The sequence below is a fragment of the Eumetopias jubatus genome, unplaced genomic scaffold (genome assembly GCF_037043125.1).
Source record: "Eumetopias jubatus isolate StellerSeaLion01/CBP00866 unplaced genomic scaffold, mEumJub1_p1.0 scaffold_7, whole genome shotgun sequence".
Classification (NCBI taxonomy): domain Eukaryota; kingdom Metazoa; phylum Chordata; class Mammalia; order Carnivora; family Otariidae; genus Eumetopias; species Eumetopias jubatus.
Genome location: NW_028274813.1, coordinates 105,912,144 through 105,933,785, shown reverse-complemented (window position 1 = coordinate 105,933,785; position 21,642 = coordinate 105,912,144). Strand labels below are relative to the sequence as shown.

Sequence of the window (21,642 nt, the reverse complement as noted above, 5' to 3'; positions counted from 1 at the left end):
TCTCTCCTCTGGGCCTCAGTTCTCTGTTCCCTACAGTTCAAGCAAACCAATTATTGAACACCTAGTATGTGCAGGCTTCATTCTAAAGGCTAGGGACATATCAGTAAAAAATCAGACAGAGGCTAATACATGGTGAGCACAGGTGCTTAATCTGCATTCTCGGAGGATATGGTCGAGAGGGGGACAGGGACCTTCCGCGTAGCCCAGCCTCACACTCCTGGTCCCTTATATGTGTCTGTCAGCCTATCTCCTAAGCACATGGCAAACCCATCCCACTGCTGCTATCCTGGTCCTCCAAGGACCATCTCTCAGCTGGCTCTGCCCTGGCCTCCTCCTTGGTCTCTGGGCCTCCCCTGTTGCCCAGCTGCATCCATTCTGCATATGGTGGCCAGAGTGAACTTCTCAAACCCCAGCTCCATTCACATCAGTTCCTGCTCAGAGTGCCTCAGTGGCTTCCCATGGCACTTATAGAAAATCCAAAATCCTCACAGTGGCCCAGGGTCCCTCTGACCTGGCCCCCGCCCAACTCTGCCACCTCCCTTTTGCCCCCTCCCATCATTCACTACACTGCAGCTACCTGGGCCGACCACCTTCCTGACCCCAGGCCTTTGTGTGTGCCTTCTCTCCACAGGCATTTCTCTTTCCTTTTCTCTGCACCTGATGATGCCCTTCCCCATTACCACCCAGCCAAGACTATGTAAGAGTCCCTCTTATGAGTTCTCGTAATATCCTACACTCTTCTCTTTGCCATACTTACCTCCATTGTCACTGAACAGTCATTTGAGTATTTTTTTTATTATCTGCCTCCTCAACTAGACCATCAGCTCTCTGGAGGCAGGGTGGGCCTTGCTCACCCCTGTGTCCACTGCCTGCCACCGAGAGATGACATGGTGGTTAAGAACACAGAGCTGGAGCCAGACTGCCTGGGTTTGTGACCTTGAGTGAGTCCTTTAACCTCTCAGGGCCTGAATTCTCCATCCATAAAATGCAGATAATTATAATCCCTGCAATTATAGGGTCATTTTGAAGTTTAAATGAGTTAATACCTGCAAGTGCTAACAGGGCATGGCGCTGTGCTCTATAAATGTAGCCCATGAATACAGGAAGTGCTTAATAACGCTGTGCTGGGTGAATGCATGCAGTCCCAAGGTGGTGGGCAGAGGGAGAGATACAGGCGTTCCTGGCAGTGTGGGTCTTCAGATAATCGTTCACACCAGGTTGCTGAGCAGCCTCTGTTTTCCACAACCAGAAAGTGTCTGAGCAGCAGAAAGCCCAGGGATATTGCTTCCTCGGTAGCATCTCTGACCTGGCTCCCCTGCCCGGCCTCGTGGTACAGAGTAAGGCTCATACCCTAGTCACTGGCCCCCCAGATTCCTAGCTGGAGCCAAGTGGAAATCCGCTTTAATTTTTCATGGTCTTAATTTCAAGTGAGCCGCTGATAAGATTTTAATGCTAGTGCTTAAAAATTCTGTCTTTGATGGGCAACTTTTCAGCAAGGCCTCTGCTGTTCTCATATAAAGCCAATTTTCCCAAATATGGTCCTGAAGTCATTTCAAAGGAGTGACTGATGTCCTGAGGTTTGTAATGGAAAAGGGGACCAAGGCAGGGAAAGGAGGGGATGCAGGCATAAGACCCAGACTCCCACTCGGTGAACCCTCCCCACCCACCCCTGCCCCAAGAAGTCTGTCTCTGACTTCCCAGCTCCTGGCATATTGCTCATGCCTTGGCTCAACAGTGGCTTTGCTCTGCCCTAAATACATGCAGGTCTTCTCCCCTTGCCCACACAAACCACAGATTTTGACAGGTTCCACCATGTTTCATTCACTTTGCCCTATGCATAGCAGGTGTTTAGTAAATGTCTATTGAAGTAAATTGAAAGAAGCTGGGCTGTAACCATATATGAGTTTTTCCCCTTGAAGTGAAGGAACCTCCAAGGTGATCTACTCTAACCTCCTCAGACTACAGATGAGGAAAGGGACTTGTCCAGGGTCTCGGGGCATTAGGGCCAATAGGATGGGGACATGGAATTGCATCGTAAAAAGGAGCCATCTATTCATTCAATTAGCATTTATTGACTCAAGCAATCATCAGGTCCTTAGTTGGCAACTACCATGTATCCAGCACTGTGTCGGGCCCAGTGTTAAATAGCAAAATTCAATAACAGCAATGGTCCCTGGACGCCCGTTTTGTGCCAGACACCATGCTGGGCACCAGAGAAGCAAAGATAACCAAGAAGGCATCCTGTCCACCAGGAGCACCAAATAAGGAGGGTCAAAGTGTCAATAAGCCACGTTCCCTGCCTTCAAATTGCTGGCAGGGGAGATAAGACTTATGCATGAAACATTCAAATAATAGGCAGGGACAAAGCTGTATGCCACTGACTACCCAATAGATGCTTGAATCCCTGAGCAGACATCTGGGAGGGCTTCCTGGAGAAGGAGGACCCTAAGCGAACCCTGAAGGATATAGACTGCTGAGTTGCTGGCCTCGTGGCATGGACTTGAGGTCACGCTACGTGGATTCTTAGCCTAGCTTTACCCATCAACATGGATGTGTAGGGGGTCCTGAAAAATAAAGCAGGGAGATTCCCTAGGGATAAGACAGGGAAGGACCTCTGAGGGGGATTATTATCCCTATTTAACTAGGGAAAACAGGGCCTAGATAAGGTAACTGGTGAAGCTATGTCTCTTCGGAAGCTGTGCTTGGAAGACCCTCTCACAGGCCAAGGGGCAGCCCCTTTGAGCACTCCAGTAGAACCGGGGCTCTCCACGGTTGTGGGAGACCCTAGACCCTTCTCCCCACTCAGGGAGTGTCTTAACTTCCAGGGAGTTCTTAGAACATATGAAAACCTCCAACAGGGGCCCCACTCCCACAGAACCAGGCCTAGAATATAATAATTGCCAGATCCTAAAAACAGTGAGCCCTTGCCACCACCTACCATCTGCATGATCACCTTGCAGCCATGGTTCTCAATCCCCAAGAAAGAGAACCCTTTTGGGACGTGAAAACATCTTGAGGGTCCCACACGAGAGTAGCTGTAGTTTTAAATATCCGTTGATTGGGAGAACACTCGATAGCAACAAGCTGCCATGAATTCAAGGGGGCTTTTGCATGCATTGGGTTTCATTAATTACAGCAGGGTGTGCAGACGGGTTTAGGAAAGAGCAGTGTGACCCGTGTGCCTTGGTCAGACTACGTGAGCACGTGGGGCACAGATGGGATCAGAGGTCCCTGTCAGGTGGCAGGGTGCCTCCCGGGAACAGCAGAGTCCCTCGGCCCGCAGCCTGATCCGGGCTTTCCCACAGAAGAATTCCTTGGTCACAGCTCCTGTGTTGCCAGAGAAGGGGAGACGTGAAGTTGTATCCAAAGCTTTGAGCAGCCTTGTGGTTCTCACTTCCCCAGGCTCCCCTCGGGTCCGTGCACGGGCTTTGTCCGGGTGTTAGCCCCTTGAGCACCTGAAACTGCACCGGGCGAGACCTCCATCAAGGGGTGAAGTGGGCCAGCCAGATTCCCTCCCTCCACAAAGACGCCTCATTTCTCAGAGAGTGGCATCGAAAGCCCTCGCCCTGCTGCCAAATTGAGATGTCCCCGGGAGGGAGGCCAGGGAGGGAATGTGGGCGCTAGACTAGACGAGAGCTGGAGGATGAGTAAAGCCCTGTTGCGGCCCCTCCCTCTCTGCTCTCTCTGGCTGCTCAGCCCTCTCCTCCCTTTCCCACGGGCTCGGGTGGGCTGTACAATTCCAGCCTGCCTCCAAATTGGTCCCACTGCTCTCCTGCTGCTGCTCGGGCTGGCTCTCTTCGCTGGGCCTGAGAGTCTTCCTCCCTCTTTCTGTCTCTTTTGCGTAATCCCTGTCCCTGTAACAAGGCAGACATGATTTTTAAACCAATTCTCTTCTCTGAGCCTCTGATGTTCGCCTTCCCAAGCCGAGCCAGTTTCCTGGGCCCACGCCTTCCGTTCGCCTAATGCATGTCAGACTGGAAGTATTTCTGCCCAAGAGGAAACCCCACCCCAGAGCTGGGGCCTCCAGCCTCAGGCCTTTTGAAATTCCTTCTTAGCCTTTGGGCTGTAATCACCTCAGTACATATTCGCTCTATCTCAGCTCCAAAAGATTATGTAGGCCTTCTTCCTCTTTCTTAATAGAGTACATCGCAGTGCAGAGAAACATCAGAGTGCATCACCTCCAGTGACAGTAAGATGTCATTTTGCAAAGTGTTGGTTTCTGTCATACACGTATGTGCACTTATGATCTAAAATCCACATTCCAGGCAGGGCCACCTGGGTGGCTCAGTCGTTAAGCGTCTGCCTTCGGCTCAGGTCATGATCCCGGGGTCCTGGGATCGAGCCCCACATCGGGCTCCCTGCTCGGCGGGAAGCCTGCTTCTCCCTCTCCCACTCCCCCTGCTTGTGTTCCCTCCTTCACTGTGTCTCTCTCTGTCAAATAAATAAACAAAATCTTTTAAAAAAATAAAATAAAATCCACATTGCGCTGAGGGCCGTGGTCAAAAGAATCTGAAGAGACCCCACCCACTGTCTGGGCCTGCACCCTAGGTTGGCTGGAACCCAAAGGCCCCGGAGCTCCTAGGCTGACATGGGTGGGCACGAAGCTCACCCCCAGCTGCTGCAGCCGGCCCCATGACAGCACTCCCTTGCCCCACAGTTGGTTTCTGTCAAGCCTAACCTTGGATTCCAGCGAAGATGTCAAAAAGGAAGGTGACCCTTCATGACCTGGTTCCTTCTTGGTCCCACAATCTCATCTCTTGCCATACCTCATTTTGTACTTTGTGGCTCAGCCACACTATGCTGTTTTCTTTTAAGGCGTGATTCTCTCTCCTGCCTCCTAATTTTTGGACAGAGTTTCCTTTACCTGGTAAATTCCTCCGTGGCCCTTAGGACTGACTCACTTTGGGCATCACCTCTTCCTGGAAGCCCTCCCTGACCAGCCAAGCCTGGACTGGAGTTCTCCTCTACATTCCCAGATGCACTGTGCTCACCTCCACCCCTTCATTCTGCAGAGGGCCCCTTCCCATCGTCCTTCCCTCATGGAAGGGAAATTTACTGACCCAAATTTACCCCCGGCCCACAGGCATCCGATGTGACAGCATGTGTCCGCCTGGTCGCTGGGGTCCCAACTGCTCCGTCTCCTGCAGCTGCGAGAACGGCGGGTCCTGCTCCCCAGAGGATGGGAGCTGCGAGTGTGCCCCTGGCTTCCGAGGAACCTTATGCCAGAGAAGTAAGGCTGAGCCCCCCACCCCACAGATGGCTCACTTTCCCCACCCCTTCCCTGTTGGAACAAGTCAGGGCTGGGCTCTCAGGGTCAGCCCCCATCAAACTCCTCCCTTCTGGTCCCCTCTCTCCCTGCGCTGGCTCTTCTGTCTCTTAAGTTCAGGGCCCAGCCTGGCTCCTCAGTGGAAACTGGACCAGACCACAGCTTCTCTCTGCAGGAAGGGACAGGCCCTCAAAGGTGCAGGGTGGGGACAGCTTTCCCCATACTCTTGAGGAGCCGCCCTTCATCTCCGTGTGGGACAGGACAGGTAGCCAAGCTGACTGGGGCCCCTGAGGCTGCTGACCACCATCTCCACTTCATCCCCAGTCTGCCCCCCTGGGCTCTATGGCCATGGCTGTGCCCAGCCGTGTCCCCTCTGCGTGCACAGCAGTGGGCCCTGCCACCACATCAGCGGCATCTGTGAGTGCCTCCCAGGATTCTCCGGAGCCCTCTGCAACCAAGGTAGTGTCTCCAGGGCAAGTGTGGGCCGGGGAGGTGAGGCATCCTGGGAAGGAAGCGGCTGGAAGGAGGGGCTGGGGGATTCTCATCATACTCCGTGGAGGCAGCTCCCTGCCTCACCAGGGCTCGGGCCTACCCTTCTGAGAATTGGTCACCACCAGGCGTGAGACGAAGCTATTATGCAGTTAAAGGAACAGGCTCAGAGAGGTTAAATGGCTTCTCCATGGTCTCACAGCTAGGAAGTGGCAGAGCCGAGAAATTCCGACTCCAAAGCTGATGAAAAATGAAATTAGCGTAGATGAGTTCTGCATAAGAAGTGTCCCCAAATGGCTTATGCCAAGTGCCAAGTGGTAAAGGCAGAGGATGACGTGGGAACTCAGAGGGGACAGTTCTGGCAGGAGCTGGAGATGGCAGCTTCCCAGCCCTTCTCCCCCCACACTCAGGCCAACATCGCTGATCCCTCACGGCACACTTTCCTGTCTCGGCGGCAGAATCCTTCGCAACGCCAACTCCAGCCAACCTCCACCACTCAACAGGACTCAGAAAGGGAGACAAAGCTCATTTGCATTGGTGTGCTGCTAAACTGGCTCTCTGTGGGGGAAAAGCCTTGCTTTGTAACATTTGCAAGCAAGTTCCATGATCTGAATGTCTCCACCACGGCTGATTCCGTGGTACCAGGGGTTTAACACGGGTCACAAAATTCCTGAATATTTAACAACCAGTGTGAGGGGAGAAGCTGGCTCCAGCAAATACTGCTGCTTATTGCCATCCCTGGCTCAGTTAGGCCAAGGCGGTGTAGATTTGGGGGAGCGGCTCCGTGCTATTGCAGGCCTTCTGTGAGGCCTCAGCCTAAGAGGCAGAGAAGGCAGGAAGGCACTGTGGGTAGAGCAGACAGCTTGGGTGTGGACATCTGACTGTCCAGCAGTAGAGAGTGGCTGAAGGATGCCGGGGGGCTGGGTGGGGATGGCAGAGGGAACTGGGAAGGGAGTCTGGGGCCCTCGGGACAGCTTAGAACACAGGGTTACAGAATTTGCACTCTATCCTATAAGGAGCAAAGAGATCTTAGACTAAGGTAAACGTTAAGAGCTAAAAGCAACTTCAAGGTCATCTGTGCAAGAATCTCATCTGGCCTGTGTTTAAATGCTTCTACTGAGAGCTCGCTACCTCCCAGGGGAACAGATTCTTTTGATGAATAATCACCACTGAGCTGGGCTGGCTTTGTAAGTGTATGGGCCGTTAATATGTATGAGTGGAAAGTTCACTCCATGATGCTTTGAGGTCATGAGAAGTTTGGGCCCCAGGGAAGCATATGTGACAGTTTCATTTGCTTGCAGTCCTCCCAGGACAGTTTAATCATAACCTGACACGTCGAGGTTTACTTATTAAACATTGGAGACCCAGCCGTCAATACAGATAGGCTGGGTCTAAATTAGGATCTAAGCAGCCCGAGGAGTAAGTCTTGGATCCTGCGATGTCTGATTTATCGCCCGCTGGTCTAATGAGTATTTTCCACATATAGATCTAATAGAGTTTGCTATTAATGGCAGCTGCCCTGGTTAAGTCTCAAACCTTGTAAAAAATTGAACTGACACTTTCTAATGACCGGCTTTCCAGCGAGTTACAAATTACAGACACTGCTTATGCAGAATCATTAAACATAGATTAAATATAACCGGATGTTTTCTTTTCACCAGCCCCCTTCTCCACCACCCCTTTTTGCCTCACTCTTGATTCAGCTAAGAAGTCGACCAATTAATGTATTAGACTGATCGCATTAGCAGCTCTGTAGGTGAATTTGTCAGCCTTGTGTGGGTGAGAAAGACTTCAAAGATAAGACTGTCTTGTTAGAGAAGCTCAGAGCTGGTTTGGGGGGTATGGGTAGGTGGAGCAGCTCACCCCACTCCCCATACAGGGCCAGGACTGGAGAATGGGCTCCCCAAATCAAGCACCTCCCAGAGGTGGGGAAGAGGAGGCTGGGCAACCTGCTGTTCTGGAAGCTGAAGCTGGGACCTGAGCTGCAGGTGGCGAGGTGTGTGTCAGCTGCCCTGGTAGGAGCTAAGGTTTTTGCCAGGGGAAGCACAGGGCCCCACTATCAGCCAACCCCCACGCCATAGCTGTTAACCACAGCCTGAGGCCAGTGTGTGACGGGTACAGGCCCCATTTCAAAGATGAGGAAACAGGACGTAGAGGGGTCATGCAGTCTGCTCAAAGCGCCTAGCCAGTAAGTGGCAGACCTTCCGAGCTGTGTAACCTTGGGCAAATTACTTAACCTCTCGGTCCCTCCGTTTCCTTATCTGTGAAGCAGAGTTAATAATAGGGAGTAATAATGAAAATATCTAACATTGACAGTATTACGAGGTTGACTGAACTATTTGTGAAGCACTTGAAACAGTGTCCAGTGCATATAAATGCCATAGAAATTTTTGTGGAATACATGAATAAAATTAAGACCCAAATGCAAGGCTTTAGACTGGAGACCCTGGTGTGCCATGCTGCCTTCATGATCTGTCCCAACCACTGATCATGCCCAGGAAAGGCATAGGGTGGACACAGATCCTAGGCTCCAACTGCCCACAATCTGACCATCTTGTTGGGGAAGGGCTGGCAAGGGGAGGCAGTGTGGCATAAAGGAGCGGGTGGGTGTGAGCCCAAGGTTTAAGAGAACTGGGTTCTGGGTACGTTGCTTTGCTTCAAGAATCAGTACCTTCCCATGATCCTCCATGTGGCTCACCCAACTGAGGGCCTCGGGGGGTTCAAGGAATTCCTCCCCCATAACAGGAATGCGATGAAGCCTTCTTTGAGGATGGAGGGCTGGCTACAACCAGGCTTTGAAGGGAGAAGGTTGAACTGAGAAGAGCTCAAAGGGACAGGAGTCAGTGATCCCAGCAGAACCCACTGGAAGGTCACCGCTCCTGGGGCCTATTTTGGTATTCCATTTTGGAATACTTCCTGAGTAGTTGCTGTGTGTCAGGCACTGTCCTGGGCACTCGGACACAACAAGAAACAAGAGAGCCAAGTGCCTTGCCCTCACACAGCCTGTAGTCTAGAGGGGGACATTCAGAGCTCAGCCTTCCCCAGCAGAACTTGGGAGTTGAAGGGGAGCCAGTTTACTCCCATACGTTCAGCCATCATGCCTGCTTTTTCCAGGCATAGTGGAGAACAAAGACATGGGCAGAACTCAGGCCTGGCCTGAAATTGGCTCACAAGTCACAGTAACAGAAGACCAGGGAAGAAACTAAGAGAGAGTCTGGAAGTTCAAACAGCTGGGAAATAGCTGCCCAGAACAGAGATGATGGGCGAGTCAGGATTAAGTTCAGTTTTAAGTGACATAAAAACCCCAAATAACTGGCTTGAAACTGACAAACATTATTTCCCTTAAAAAGAAAGAAAGAAACGATCCAGAAGTAGACCACTGGAGAATGGCAGGGTAGCTTACAAAGAGGTCAGGAGCCAGCCTCCTTCTGTCCTGTTCAGGCATCCTCAGCACACGGCCTCCACCTCTGATGGAAGGTAGTTGCTTAAACTCCAGCCTCCTCATCCACAGTTCTTATCCATAATCCACATTATCCTTCAACAAGGACGAGGAATGGACAAAGACACACATTTCCACTTACCAGAGTGTAGTCACATGGCCATATCCAGCTAAGCAGGAGCCTCAGAAATGAAGTCTTTATTGCAGGTGGCCATAAGCCCAGCTAAAACTCCAGATTCTACTTCTAAGGAAGACTGGATGGTTGAAGGACTAGCAGCCTACTACAGGGGGATCATGGGGAAGGTAGCATTTTAAAATGAGTCTTACGGGCGCCTGGGTGGCTCAGTCGGTTAAACATCTGATTCTTGATCTCGGCTCAAGTCTTGATCTCAAGAGTCTGAGTTCAAGCCCTGCCTTGGGCTTGATGCTGGGCATGGAGCCTACTTAAAAATAATAATAAAATAAAAATAAAATGAGTCTTATAGGCAAGGTAAGATTTCCACAGCTGGACAGGAGGGTCAGGGAGGCCCTGGAAGGGAACAGCTGGAGCTAAGTTCTAATAACATGGGGTGTTATTAGAAAGTGGTGTGTGGACCAGTGGCTTATGTGTCTTGGGAGAGAGGGGTAGTCACCAGGTGAAGTAGCTTAAGTGTTGCTCTTTAAGATCCAGATTTTATTATGGGGCAGTGGGAGCCACTGAGGATGTTTGAGCAGGGCACAGAAGTGCCATGAAGAGAGCTAAGATTTAGAGAGCTTAAGTTGTAGGAAGCAGGTGGAGGATGAACTGCAGGGGAAATGAGAGGCAGGTGCTCAACTAACACTCAGACCTTGTTCTACAGCAACTCGCAGCCTGGTTGAGGAAACCAGCCCTTCCTTTAGGGACCAAGGAGTGTCTCCTCCGGGGGGGAGGGGGGGAGAACCGCAACCCTCCAAGTGACTCAAAGTGAAATACCGCAGGGGCTCAGTGGAAGACAGCACCTTGCGAGCCCAGGAGGGCTGTCCGGAGGCTGAGCTTAAGGCTTGAGGAGCAGGTGGGATTTGGAGAGACAGAGGCAACGGGTGGGCAGAGACAGTCATCCAACGGTCTAGCTGCAGGCCAACCCGGGCCCCTGCACTCGTCCCTCTCCTTCCAGCTACAAACATTGTCCACCCTCGTGCCTATGGGATCAGTGATGCTGGCAAGAACATGGTAGCGGACAGCAGGAGGCTGCGGAGCAGTGTGGGGAGCACTGGATGGAGGGCGGAGGTGGGATTCCCGGCCTCAGCCGCTTCCATCCGTGGGGCCCAAGTCGAGCGACTCTGCCCCTCTGGGCCTGTCTGTGCCTTCAAAGGGATCATTAATTGAGCATCCAGAGGAATGCAGCTGTGGGCACAAGAAGGGAACTCAATTGGAGAAGAGTGATGGGGCTGTGGAGGTGGGCAGTTCCCACCCAGATCTGGGAGCCCCGGGGCCGTCAGAGCTGTGGCCTGGGAACTTGCAGGGGCGCAGCAGCTGTGGGTGGGGGTCTGAGGAGAACAGGTGGGAGGGCAGGTGCCAGGCTGTCCTGTGCCCACAGTGTGTGCTGGAGGGCACTTTGGGCAGGACTGTGCCCAGCTCTGCTCCTGTGCCAACAATGGGACCTGCAGCCCCATCGATGGCTCCTGCCAGTGCTTCCCTGGATGGATTGGCAAGGACTGCTCACAGGGTAAGCAGCTGCCCAAGGAATGCCCTCCACCAGGAGCCAGGCCCCAAAGCACACCCTCCTCCTTGCCCAGAACCTCTTTTTTGCCCCTGGTGCCTCCACCTCCCAGGACTGAATTCTCCTTCCGCAGACAAGACTATCCACCTGAGTCCCAGTTAAGAGTCCCATAGCTGACGGAATGAGTTATCAGGGTTGATCATTGGCACTATTAACTGTTAGTACGAAAGGTACTGACATTGTTGGGAGTACCATTGTTACCCTACCAAGAATTGATACTCCGTGAGCCCCTGAGCAAGGAGTAGCCCCTAAGTTTGGTTGGGGAGGAAGAAGGGGCAGGGACTAGCATGCTGGGGTTTGGAAGTGGGAAGTGAGGTGAGAGCAGGGCAGTCACCTCAGAAGGGTGAGGGCGTCCCCTGAGTGACCCATGTGAATGATGTCCTGGGCACATAAGCCTGGACAAGGCATTGTAGAGGCTGTTCTTGTAAGGTGTGCCCAGCCTTGTAAGGTGTACCCAGAGACCACACAATCTAAGGATGGAGGCTTAACCTCTGCCCTGTGGAGCACCCTGTCTGACGGGTGAGACAGGGACAGTACCCCTAGGGAGGTCCCAGTTAGATGGCCTGGCCTGAGGGAATTTCCATTCTGGTGGAGGAGACCCAAGTGTCATCCTCAGGGAGCTCAGCAGACGAAAGAGGGGAGTCCCTATCCTGGGAAAGTCCCCATCATGGGGAAGTTAACACACAGTGTTCACACTGTAAACTGCAATGTTTCGTTTACCACACCCACCCACATGCTCCAAATCACAGCCAGTCCCCCGAGAAGGGAAGTTCAGGAGCCCTCAGAGCTGGGAGAGTGGGCAGAGAATTTGGGCTTCATGGGAATCCTGGGTAAGCAGGCCAAGAGGTGAGTGGAGGAATTCTGGAAAGTGTGTCAGGAACGCCAGAAAATACCAGCTGGGTGTATCATGGCATCTTGGCTGATGTGCCATCCCCCTTCCTCTCTCCCTCCTTCTGTCTGCTTCATTCTGCCTTGCCCTCACCCTGTGCGTCCCACCCACCCCCAGCTTGCCCACCAGGGTTCTGGGGCCCCGCCTGCTTCCACACATGTAGCTGCCACAATGGGGGGAGCTGCAGCGCTGAGGATGGAGCTTGCCACTGCACCCCTGGCTGGACTGGACTCTTCTGCACGCAGCGTAAGTCCTGCCTCCTGGCCTCCCAGCCTCGCAGCCATTCAGAATCTCATGCTGCGGCCTGCTGGCTGCCTTGGGCATCGTCCAGGCCGGTGGAGGGAGAGAGGAGGCGGGGCCCGAGGGTCCGGAGCTGCCCCCACCCCACCCAAGGAGTGGGAAACTTAGGTGGATTCAGGGGGTTGAACAGCCCCGTGTCCTGGAAAGTCAGGGCTGTAAGGTGCTCCAGCAATCACCGAGACCTGAGAGTGGGGCCCAGAGAGGGAGGAACAGCCTGTGGCTACACGGCAGGGAGACCCCAGCCTGGCCTCTCATGCTAAGAAGGATTCCTCACAGCCACCCCTACCCTATCAGAGTCCAGAGTGCAGAGACAGCTGAGGTGAGGTGCTGGGTCTCACTGCTCCTCACCGTGTGCGCAGAGAAAGAGGCAGCAGATGACAGGTTTGGTCCCAACTGTACCGCTGCAGTTGTCCCCACCGTTTCTCCAGGCTGCCCTGCAGCGTTTTACGGGAAGGACTGTGGGCGTGTGTGCCAGTGTCAGAACGGCGCCAGCTGTGACCACATCAGCGGCAAGTGCACCTGCCGCACGGGCTTCACCGGGCGACACTGTGAGCAGAGTAAGCTGTCCCAACCCCTGACCCTGGGTGTTAGTGCCAGGCATCAGCCTCCTGCCGGGGAAGCCTCCGCCTTCACAGTCCACTCATTCAGGGCTCTGCACCTCCTGTTCCCTGGATTTTTGGAGCAGCTTCCAAGAAAAAAGGCTGAAGAGGGGTCATGCCTACATCAATGTTCGTTGAGTTTCTTCCTCCAGTTGGGGGTCGGGGGAGGAATGGGGAGGTGCTGAGAGCAGAACAGACGCCTGAGGGAGTACTGAGGGAATAAAGGCAGTCAGATCTTTAATTCTTCTTTGAAGCCACAGTGGCACCCAGCTCAGGGCCTGGCACGTGGAAGATGCTGCATACATGTGTCAAGTGAGAAGTAGAAGTGTGTGCCCGCCCCCCCACTCAGGGCTGAGGTGCTCCATCCACCCCCAAGCATCAAACCAAACCACAATGGGAGCCACAGGGAAATAGGTTTTACTCGGAGTCAGAACTGGCTAATCATAGCTGGCCACAAGTGTGTCTCACTGTCTGTTGCATGTTTCATGTCTTCTTCATGCTACACAGGATGTGCCCCAGGAACCTTTGGCTATGGGTGTCAGCAGCTGTGCGAGTGCATGAACAATGCCACCTGTGACCACGTCACTGGCACCTGTTATTGCAGCTCTGGATTCAAAGGAATCCGGTGTGACCAAGGTAATACACAGGTGGGGAGTTCCTAGGCAGGGGCTCTGGAAAGGGCCTAGGGAGACTCCAATGGGAACTGGATTTTGTAAGGACAGTTTGTGACTTCCCTTTTATTCACTTCTGGAAGGAGAGCAAAGGGGTGTGTTGCAGAGGGGCAGGCAGAGGCTCCAGGTACTGTGTACTAGAGGCAGTCGGAGCAGGAGCCTCTCAGTCATGGCTTCCCCATGCTCATCCTTGGCAGGTTTCCTGTGAGCCAAACAAGGGTAACCGCAAGCTAGTTCATGTGGGAAGGCCAATGGACAGTCGAAGATAGGCCCAGTTCTGGTTCTACTAGATGTCCTGGGCAGGTCATTTCGTTGTACTGAGCTTATTATTCCACATGCAAAGTGGGAAGAGATTAATCCTTGTCTTCCAGCACAAGACAAGGTTCTTTTGAGGGCCAAGGAGCCCAAAGGGGCTCAACCCTGGCTCCAGCTCTAGAGTCGGAGGACACCCCAGAGTACAGTTGTGAGGACCAAGTTGAGACAATATGAGTAGAGGACTTGGCACAGTCCTGGCGCATAAGCAAGCACTCAATAAATGATTTTGTATACATAAAAACTCTTTGTGAAGTGCTGCAAACAAATAAGGGATTATTGTTGGTCTAGAAGATGGGGAATGAGAATGGGCTTTCAATTTACCCACATAACAGAAAGGGGGCCAAAAGACATTTCCATTGCATTCTGATGATAGAGCATAAAGAATGATAATGCAGCACATTATTTCCCCGAGGATGTTGGCTAGCTCCGTTCGGCCAGTTGCTGATGACAGCCAAGGAGAGGTCTAGATGGTGCCAGGCAGCAGGATGACCTCCACCATGGGCTTAGCATCAGCATGCAGTTAGCCCACACGTACGTCATCAGGAGGGGTTTTGTGGACAGTATTCCTGGCACACTTTCACTGCCAGTCTGTCATTATGATGCTCACAGTTCCCTGCAGAGGGTGGAATTACTGTCCCTATGTTACAAACGAACAATATGAGAACTTGGGAGTCATACAGCTGGTAAGCAAGGAGATGGGCTGAGTCCAATTTTTCCCAACTCCTAAGGAACCTGACTTCACCAATTACCTGTTATATGATCTTGGTCAAGTTATCTAGCCTTGTGATGACTTCCTTCATCTGTGAAAGGGAAATAATTAAATAGTCCCCATATTATATGGCTGCTGGGAAGATCAAATGAGTGAATATCTGTAACTCACTTTAGAACAAAGTACTCAGTAAACATTCGTTGTTATTTTATTTGCCATCCACAGTCACATTTGTTCTTTGTCATAACCCTGGAGCTCCATCCCCTGTAGGCAGTTGAAGAAAAACAGGCACAGTAAGGGATAGGATCACACAGGGATTGAAGAATAGGGCCAAAGACCGGAACCAGGTCTCCTAAAATGAGAGGAGTCTAGGCCCTGGGCCAGGGTCTGAAGAGCAAGCAGGCCTGCCCCAGACTCAGGTCCTCCCTCTATCCGCAGCTGCCCTCATGATGGAGGAGCTGAATCCCTACACCAAGATCAGCCCAGCGCTGGGTGCAGAGCGGCACTCGGTGGGTGCTGTCACAGGCATCGTCCTCCTGTTGTTCCTCATTGTGGTGCTGCTGGGCCTGTTTGCTTGGCGCCGGCGGAGACAGAAAGAGAAAGGCCGTGACCTGGCTCCCCGTGTCTCCTATACACCTGCCATGAGGATGACCAGCACGGACTACTCGCTCTCAGGTAAGGGCTATGCCCCCAGCATCCCCTCTCCTACCTCTACACACACACACACACACCCCACCCCCCACTTCCCCACCCCACCCCCCAGGAAGAGACACATGATATCCCTGGGGACACCTGTGTTTACTGCTGCATGTTGGTGGTCAGGCTTGCAGGATTGCCTGCTGGGGCTGGATGCTCAGACTCTCCTGGGAGAGTTGGAGGTTGGGAGCAGAAGCCTACTTGGGAAAGGTAGAGGGGGTTTTATGAGTGTGTCATTTCCCAGATGCCTAGCTCTGAGCAGCTATGATTAGGAGTCTCCTTCCATTTCCCCAGAGCTTCCTTCCTGTCTTTCTCACCACGCTTTGGCCACAGGAACACCTACACTAAACAGTGACTTTCCTAAACTCTCCAGGGGAACCTCTTCTCAGCCCAATGCCTGAGCCACCTCAAGAAACTGGCCCTGGGGCTATTTCCAAGCCCTGTTCCATCTTTGCTTCCTTGGGGAAGGCCTCAGAGCAACTCTTCCCCCCGGTTTCCAGAGTTAAGAGGGCCCTGTTAATACAGTGGAAGGGGATGGTGCCTGACCTGGGGTGGGTGGGAGGAGAGTTGAAAGTTTGGGCAATGACCCAGTATATCCAAAATGTGGTAATTATCTCTAATGGGCATTCTATCTAGAGTCTGAAAGGGGTGGAGGTGGGGCTGTTAGGCCAGATCCTTCCTCTGTCCTGAACTCTGGACTGCTACCTTAGAAATGAGGCTTTGGGCTTCATATTTAGTTAAACAGAAGAGGTCAAAATGCTCTGAAATTGCACATAGCCCTGGGCCACAGGACGCTGGGCCTGTCTGGGTAGGCACAAGGATGATCACTTTGTCCAGCTGACTCCATGCAGCCTCCAGCATCTTGGACTCAGAAAACCAAGATCACATCAGCCCATTCATGCTAAGTACTGCCCACCATGTGCCCACTCCATGCTAGGTGATACAGGGTAGACAGGGGTGGTCCAGGTGCAAACCTTGCCTTCAGAGAGCTCCTGGCCTGCTTGCCTCCCTGGGTTTCAGCCAAAGCAAATACCCCTGATGAAATCCCAAGCCCACAGAGCTGATTTGGGGATTTTCTTCTATGACTATAATGAATAAGTCTGGCTGGTTTTCCCATACCATTCCACTGGAATTCCCCTACACTGTGGAGGGGTCCTAAAATCCACAAGAGGGCAAGGCTAGGGCTCAGAGGAGAGGGATTCTCTTTATGGCCTCACTCCTGGGATAGATCTCTGGAGGGAGGCAGGGGAGGGCAGCACAGCCCTACGGAGCGGCTCAGGGACATATGAGGATGTCAAAGCCAACACTCCTCATCCATGCTCTAGCTGCTGGATGCCACCCTCCACACTGGCAAGCCTAACTTGGATCCTTGCGGGGAGGGGGGGGACACCATGAAGGAAGAGGCAAATTAGGATCTACAGATTTCTGTGGGGGTAGTGGATACCAGAAAGCTTGGGGGATGGGGGACTTAGGTGTCTCTCTTTGCAGAACATTCACAAGGCTGCCCAGCCCAAGTGTTAATATTGGGGTGTCTCATGCCAGGGACAGGGGTATGATGGTATGGCACCTTGTTCTCTTCCCAGATTTGTCTCAAAGTAGCAGCCATGCACAGTGCTTTTCCAATTCCAGCTACCACGCACTGGCGTGCGGGGGGCCTGCCACCAGCCAGGCCAGCACTCTGGACAGGAACGGCCCCACCAAGGTACCGGGCCCCCGACTCCCCAGTCCCTACCCACCGTCCTCCCAGTGAGCCCTCACCTCTGCTCAGGAAGGAACCGTATCCCACCCGGAGGGTCCATATAGAACCAACTGCCAGTACATTAAACACAACCCTGTGATCCATGGGACATGTAAACACTCTGAAGCATTTAACAGGAAGCCAGCAGGTTACATGGAACCAACAAGTACCATGTAAGCAGCAGACATCACATGTAACCAACCTACAGCATCATTCAATAGGATATATACCCCCACACCTGTGTGTAAGGAATTGGTACCAAATCATGTGATCATCACATGGAGCCTTCTCATCACATATAACCATGTGGCCATTTTTGTCATATAACGTGTAATCAAAACACTACACCACCTACGACTAATCACTACAGTGCATTTCCAACACCATGCATGCAACCAGCACCTTAGAGAATAACCGCTGGTACTCAGGTACCACCAGATGCCCTTATATCTGGCATACACATTATCGCTACATACCTGCAAAACCATATTTTGCAATCAGAACCACCACAAGGGACAGGAAACCCAAACATCAGCTATAGGCATGTTCTCATTGGCAACGAACCCTTCAGGCCTTCAAGGACAGGCGTGCACCACCCTGGACAGGGTTCTCCCTTCACAGCTCCCAGCTTATGCCACCCTGGCTGATGGCAAGACCTCCTCTTATAATCACAGGCCCTTGGGCAAGGATGTTTCAGCACACGGTGTAGGAAGCCCACCCCATGGTGTGTCAGGACCCGTACTGGGGACAACAGGAGGTTCAGAAATGTAAACAGCCTCAAGGACCAAGAGGTCTGACAGGCTCATGCTGCACACCTCCTGACACCTAGGCATGGACACGTGCACACGCACACACACAGCTGCACATGCATAGCAGGACCGTGAGGCGGGCAATCCCAGGGCTCCTGGCCTCCTCTCCTGTAACATCCTTCCTGTGTCAGGAACATGGACAGAAGCAGTTTTCATATTCCAAGCCTCTGCCCTAGAGCTCTGGGAATCCTTTCTCCCTATCTGGCCCACAGAAATGTCCACTAGTCCACAGGCCTGGTGGCAACGCAGCTTGAACCCCCTAACAATAACACAGGGGCAACCACTCTCAAGCCAGAACCCCAAGGCCACTTTCTTCCACTTGTTCTCAGCCTTAGCTTTCCTATGAAATGGGAGTGCTGTATGCAGCGTTCCTTGAGGCCCCTATGCAGTCTGTGGCCCTAAGCCCTATAGCTTTGGCCCCTCTTCCTGTGTATCTCCTCAGCTCGGACTCTCATTCCCAGCTTCAGCTTTAGGCTTATCTGAGGAGCTGAAAGCTGAGGGAAGGGAATCTGGATTTTCCTAGTATGAGGCTCTTGATTAACAAGAGCCACATTATCAAGGCTGCAACAGGTTAGAAGCAAACGATGCCAAGGACAAGGCTTTCCCTTGCTCACAAAAGGGAGACTCACACACAGGTCAGGTCAGGTAGCAGAGGTGACAATGATGTGGCAGACCACCTTAACACCTCCCTTTGTGCTGGAGATGGCCTCATGTTGCATGTGAGACAAGGGCCAGAGCCTGTTCTCCTATAGCTCAGTCCCACCTAGCTGACCTACTTCCCATCAGAGCCAGCCACCCAGGCTCAGGCCACTTCTTGGCTCTTGGGCGGCCCTGGCCTACTTGGTCCCAAGGGGTGGGAACCCTACAACTTCAGCCAGACAGCTTAGAATTCCGCTCCCGCCGATCGCAGTCAAGCTGCAGTACACCTAGCTCTTCCTTTCCCTCAACGATCTAAGATGTAGGTGGGTCAGGATCATCATAGGGGTGGGTGCCCAAGGCTGGGCAGGGGCACCTCGGGAGCAGAGGGATTAACTTACTCTCCTCCTCTCCAAACAGCTCAGTAACAAGTCCCTTGACAGAGACACAACAAACTGGACCCCTTACAGCTTTGTGAACGTGTTAGGTCAGTAGTGGTTTGAGTTTGGTCCCCTGTCATCGTGTCCCATCTGTTCTCCTTTTTCCACATTGAAAGGGTCCCTGTCCTAGCTCCAAGGGAGAAGATTAGTAGATGAATCGTGAGCATGGGTTCCCCCAGGGAGAAGCGGCTTCGGGAAACCCAAGCCCTTGTTTCAGTTCTCATAAGCAAATGAAGCCCACGACACCCCTCATTTCTATTAGGGGAGAGGGTGGCTATGACCCAGGGACCACAAAGGAAGACAGCTAGGACCTGGATGCGGGCAAAAGATTTATTCACCGTCTGGGAAAGGGACCCTTGCCTGAGCCAGGCCCTGCCAAGGTACTCCTTTCCAAGGGCTTCTTTCCTCTGTCCCACTGCCCTAGTGGCCACCAGTTCCTATTGGGGGCGGGGGGGGTGGTGGTGGGAGGAGGTGAGGGAGAAAGGTAGATGGCTTCAGCTCTAACAGATCCTCCTAGCCCTTGCCCCTTTGGATACTACACATCGGGGCCCTGTCTCCTTCCAGCCTGCCCTACCCTGATCCCCTCCATACTCCCCACCCTGCCATACCAGGGCCCTGGGAATAATGGCTCCTCCCTGTCATTCCTCTCACTAGACTCCCATTTCCAGATCAGTGCCCTGGAGGCCAGGTACCCGCCCGAGGACTTCTACATTGAACTTAGACACCTCAGCCGCCCTGCTGAGCCACACTCACCAGGTTAGACCCCCCAGCCCTACCCTCTACCTGCTGGGCTCCCAAGGCTCTCATACCCGACCAGACCTACCCCTTCCTGCCCTTTGACTCACCGCCATGGTCCCAGAACGCTCCGCTGGGCCCTCCTCCTTCCCAACATGGTTAGTCTACAGGCCCAATCCCCTATCTAAAGGAAGCTTGCCTGGATTCATCCCCCATCACCCCTTCTGCTTCCATAGTGGTCAGTGGATGTGGACAAACTGTGACTGGTATTAGGTGAAGGAGACACAGCATAATTGTACTCCCTATAGGCCACAGAATACAACCCTAAACCACTGAGAAATGACTTGAGGATGGGGACACCTTTGGGGTTCTCTGGGCCCTGTGGGTGTAGATGACAAGCCCAGTGTCTCCCAGAGAGAGACCCCAGACCCACCAGTGGCTCAGATCAAGCTCTCCCAGGTCATAGGGTAGGGTTGTCAAGCAGGGATCTGGAGAGGTTGGGGTAGGATGTCAATCGACATCCACTCTGCTCTGTATTAGGCTCAAGCTAGTGGCTTGGGAAAGAAGAAAAAAGGAGACTTGCAAAGTCAATCCTGATGTGGGAGGATCTGGAGTTACAGAAATAGGTGCCATAGGAGTAAGCATAATCAATCAACAGAGAATGTAGCCTCCCTAACAAGTGGCCTCTCTAGGGCAGGGCCTCAGTATACTGGATAACCCTTGGGCTCTAGCTGGTTTCTAGAGCTCAAGGAATGCAGCTCTGCCAACCCCTGCAGGTCCCTGGGTGCAGTAGCACTAAGAAGCATGAAGGTTCTGAATTTATCCGCCCACTGAGGAGCTGCGGGCTGCAAAGACCCTGAGTCTGTACCTAGGAGGCTGCGCTCTTGGCTGCGGGTCCCCTGGGCCATGTCTAGGTCTTTCAATAACTCCACCAAATACAACCCTCAATCTTCCCAACCCCCCTCCCCTGCCCCCCACTACCACCATGCTGTATCTTTCCCCAAGGGACCATGCTCTGGGCTCAGCCCAGATTTCTCCCTGCTTTCTAGATGTACACTCTCCAGTGTAGCCAGAGCCACCACATGCTATCTTGTGGCCTACACTAAGGCAGGCTGGTGGCCAATGGAAGAGAATACTTGGGGAGATTAGCTTCTAGTTCATGTGGTGTCAGACAAGTCACTGCCCCTCTTTGGGCTTTGGTTTCCTGTCCTAAAGAAAGGAAAAGTTAACAGCCTAGCCTCCCTCCCTCAGGGAGGGTGAGGGAAGCCCTGTCTAGTATAAAAAAGCTGAACTGAGGCCAGGAATACAAATTGCTAATCATGTTTCTGAAGGGTACAGGTTACCTATAGGCCTTTTAGAAGAATAGCAAACTAGAGGAAAACTTGGACTGGTTCTGCCGTATCACTCAGTAATGTGGGGAAGGCAGGCAGGTAAGAACAGGTTTCTACAGATTCAACTTAGGAACTCTGTGGAGGAGGTATAGTATGGGGATGTATCTAAATAGCAGTGCGTTGGCCTTCAGTGTCTCCAACAGGGGGGAGTCAAGTGGAGTGACATTGTATTTTAGTAATTATTTGCTGCATGCCTTGCCTGGTAGTGTGTCCTCAGTTAAAAGCTGAAAAAAATGGACTCTGAGCCAGAGTCATTACAGTCTCAACCTAAAAATGCCAGACAGCTTCTTTTTTGATATCACCAGCAGCAAAGAACCTGGGCTTGGTCCCTTAAGTATTATGTCCTGCCTCTGACTATGGCTAAGGACCATGCATTTTAGGAGCTGGATAAACTGTGACAGCCAAAAAGGAGAAAAATCCTTCAGAGTAAAAACACTAGTAATACTTTTCAAAGACAAGTCTCAATTATGTACAAATGGTCCACTCCCCAAAATGGGTAACTAAGAGAGCAGCCTATGGATGGGAGTGACTACATTCTGGAAAGATGACTAATCAAGCCACCGGTCCACCTCCCTCCCTGGCTCCCCTCAGTCGAGCTTCAGATCCAGGAGAGGAGGCAGGACCGGACCTGAGGTAAGAAACGGTCTTCAACCCCATTCCAAGATCCAACAGAACTGGGATTTGGAATGTCATACACCTCTTCCCCAAGCTAAGAACTGGCTCTGATTCGTTCCTTATCCTGTACTTTTGGAGCTTGGGACTTCACCTATAGTGACTGCGG

At 52.5% G+C, this 21,642-nt stretch overlaps 1 protein-coding gene and 1 long non-coding RNA gene across 5 annotated transcripts in view; one reads left to right on the top strand and one right to left on the bottom strand.

Annotated features, from left to right (window-relative positions):
* The window catches only part of LOC114206357 (uncharacterized), a 37,547-nt gene that overhangs the window by 3,294 nt on the left and 12,611 nt on the right, over positions 1 to 21,642 (bottom strand). The window contains exon 3 of one of the 3 annotated variants that reach the window (XR_003608607.2): positions 14,603 to 14,989. The exons of 1 other annotated variant lie outside the window; for it this stretch is intronic. This is a non-coding gene — a long non-coding RNA (uncharacterized LOC114206357). Of the gene's footprint in view, positions 1 to 14,602; positions 14,990 to 21,642 lie in introns of those variants that run through there. One more of the 3 variants, XR_003608609.2, reaches the window with a different exon arrangement.
* MEGF11 (multiple EGF like domains 11) overlaps positions 1 to 21,642 on the top strand; it is a 222,125-nt gene that overhangs the window by 192,459 nt on the left and 8,024 nt on the right. The window contains exons 13-22 of one of the 2 annotated variants that reach the window (XM_088024869.1): positions 5,084 to 5,230; positions 5,591 to 5,725; positions 10,751 to 10,879; positions 11,940 to 12,068; positions 12,551 to 12,679; positions 13,229 to 13,357; positions 14,855 to 15,091; positions 16,696 to 16,814; positions 18,716 to 18,782; positions 19,390 to 19,491. In XM_088024869.1, the coding sequence (XP_087880995.1) occupies positions 5,084 to 5,230; positions 5,591 to 5,725; positions 10,751 to 10,879; positions 11,940 to 12,068; positions 12,551 to 12,679; positions 13,229 to 13,357; positions 14,855 to 15,091; positions 16,696 to 16,814; positions 18,716 to 18,782; positions 19,390 to 19,491 (1,323 nt within the window). The remainder of the gene's footprint in view (positions 1 to 5,083; positions 5,231 to 5,590; positions 5,726 to 10,750; positions 10,880 to 11,939; positions 12,069 to 12,550; positions 12,680 to 13,228; positions 13,358 to 14,854; positions 15,092 to 16,695; positions 16,815 to 18,715; positions 18,783 to 19,389; positions 19,492 to 21,642) is intronic. The other variant, XM_028100027.2, reaches the window with a different exon arrangement.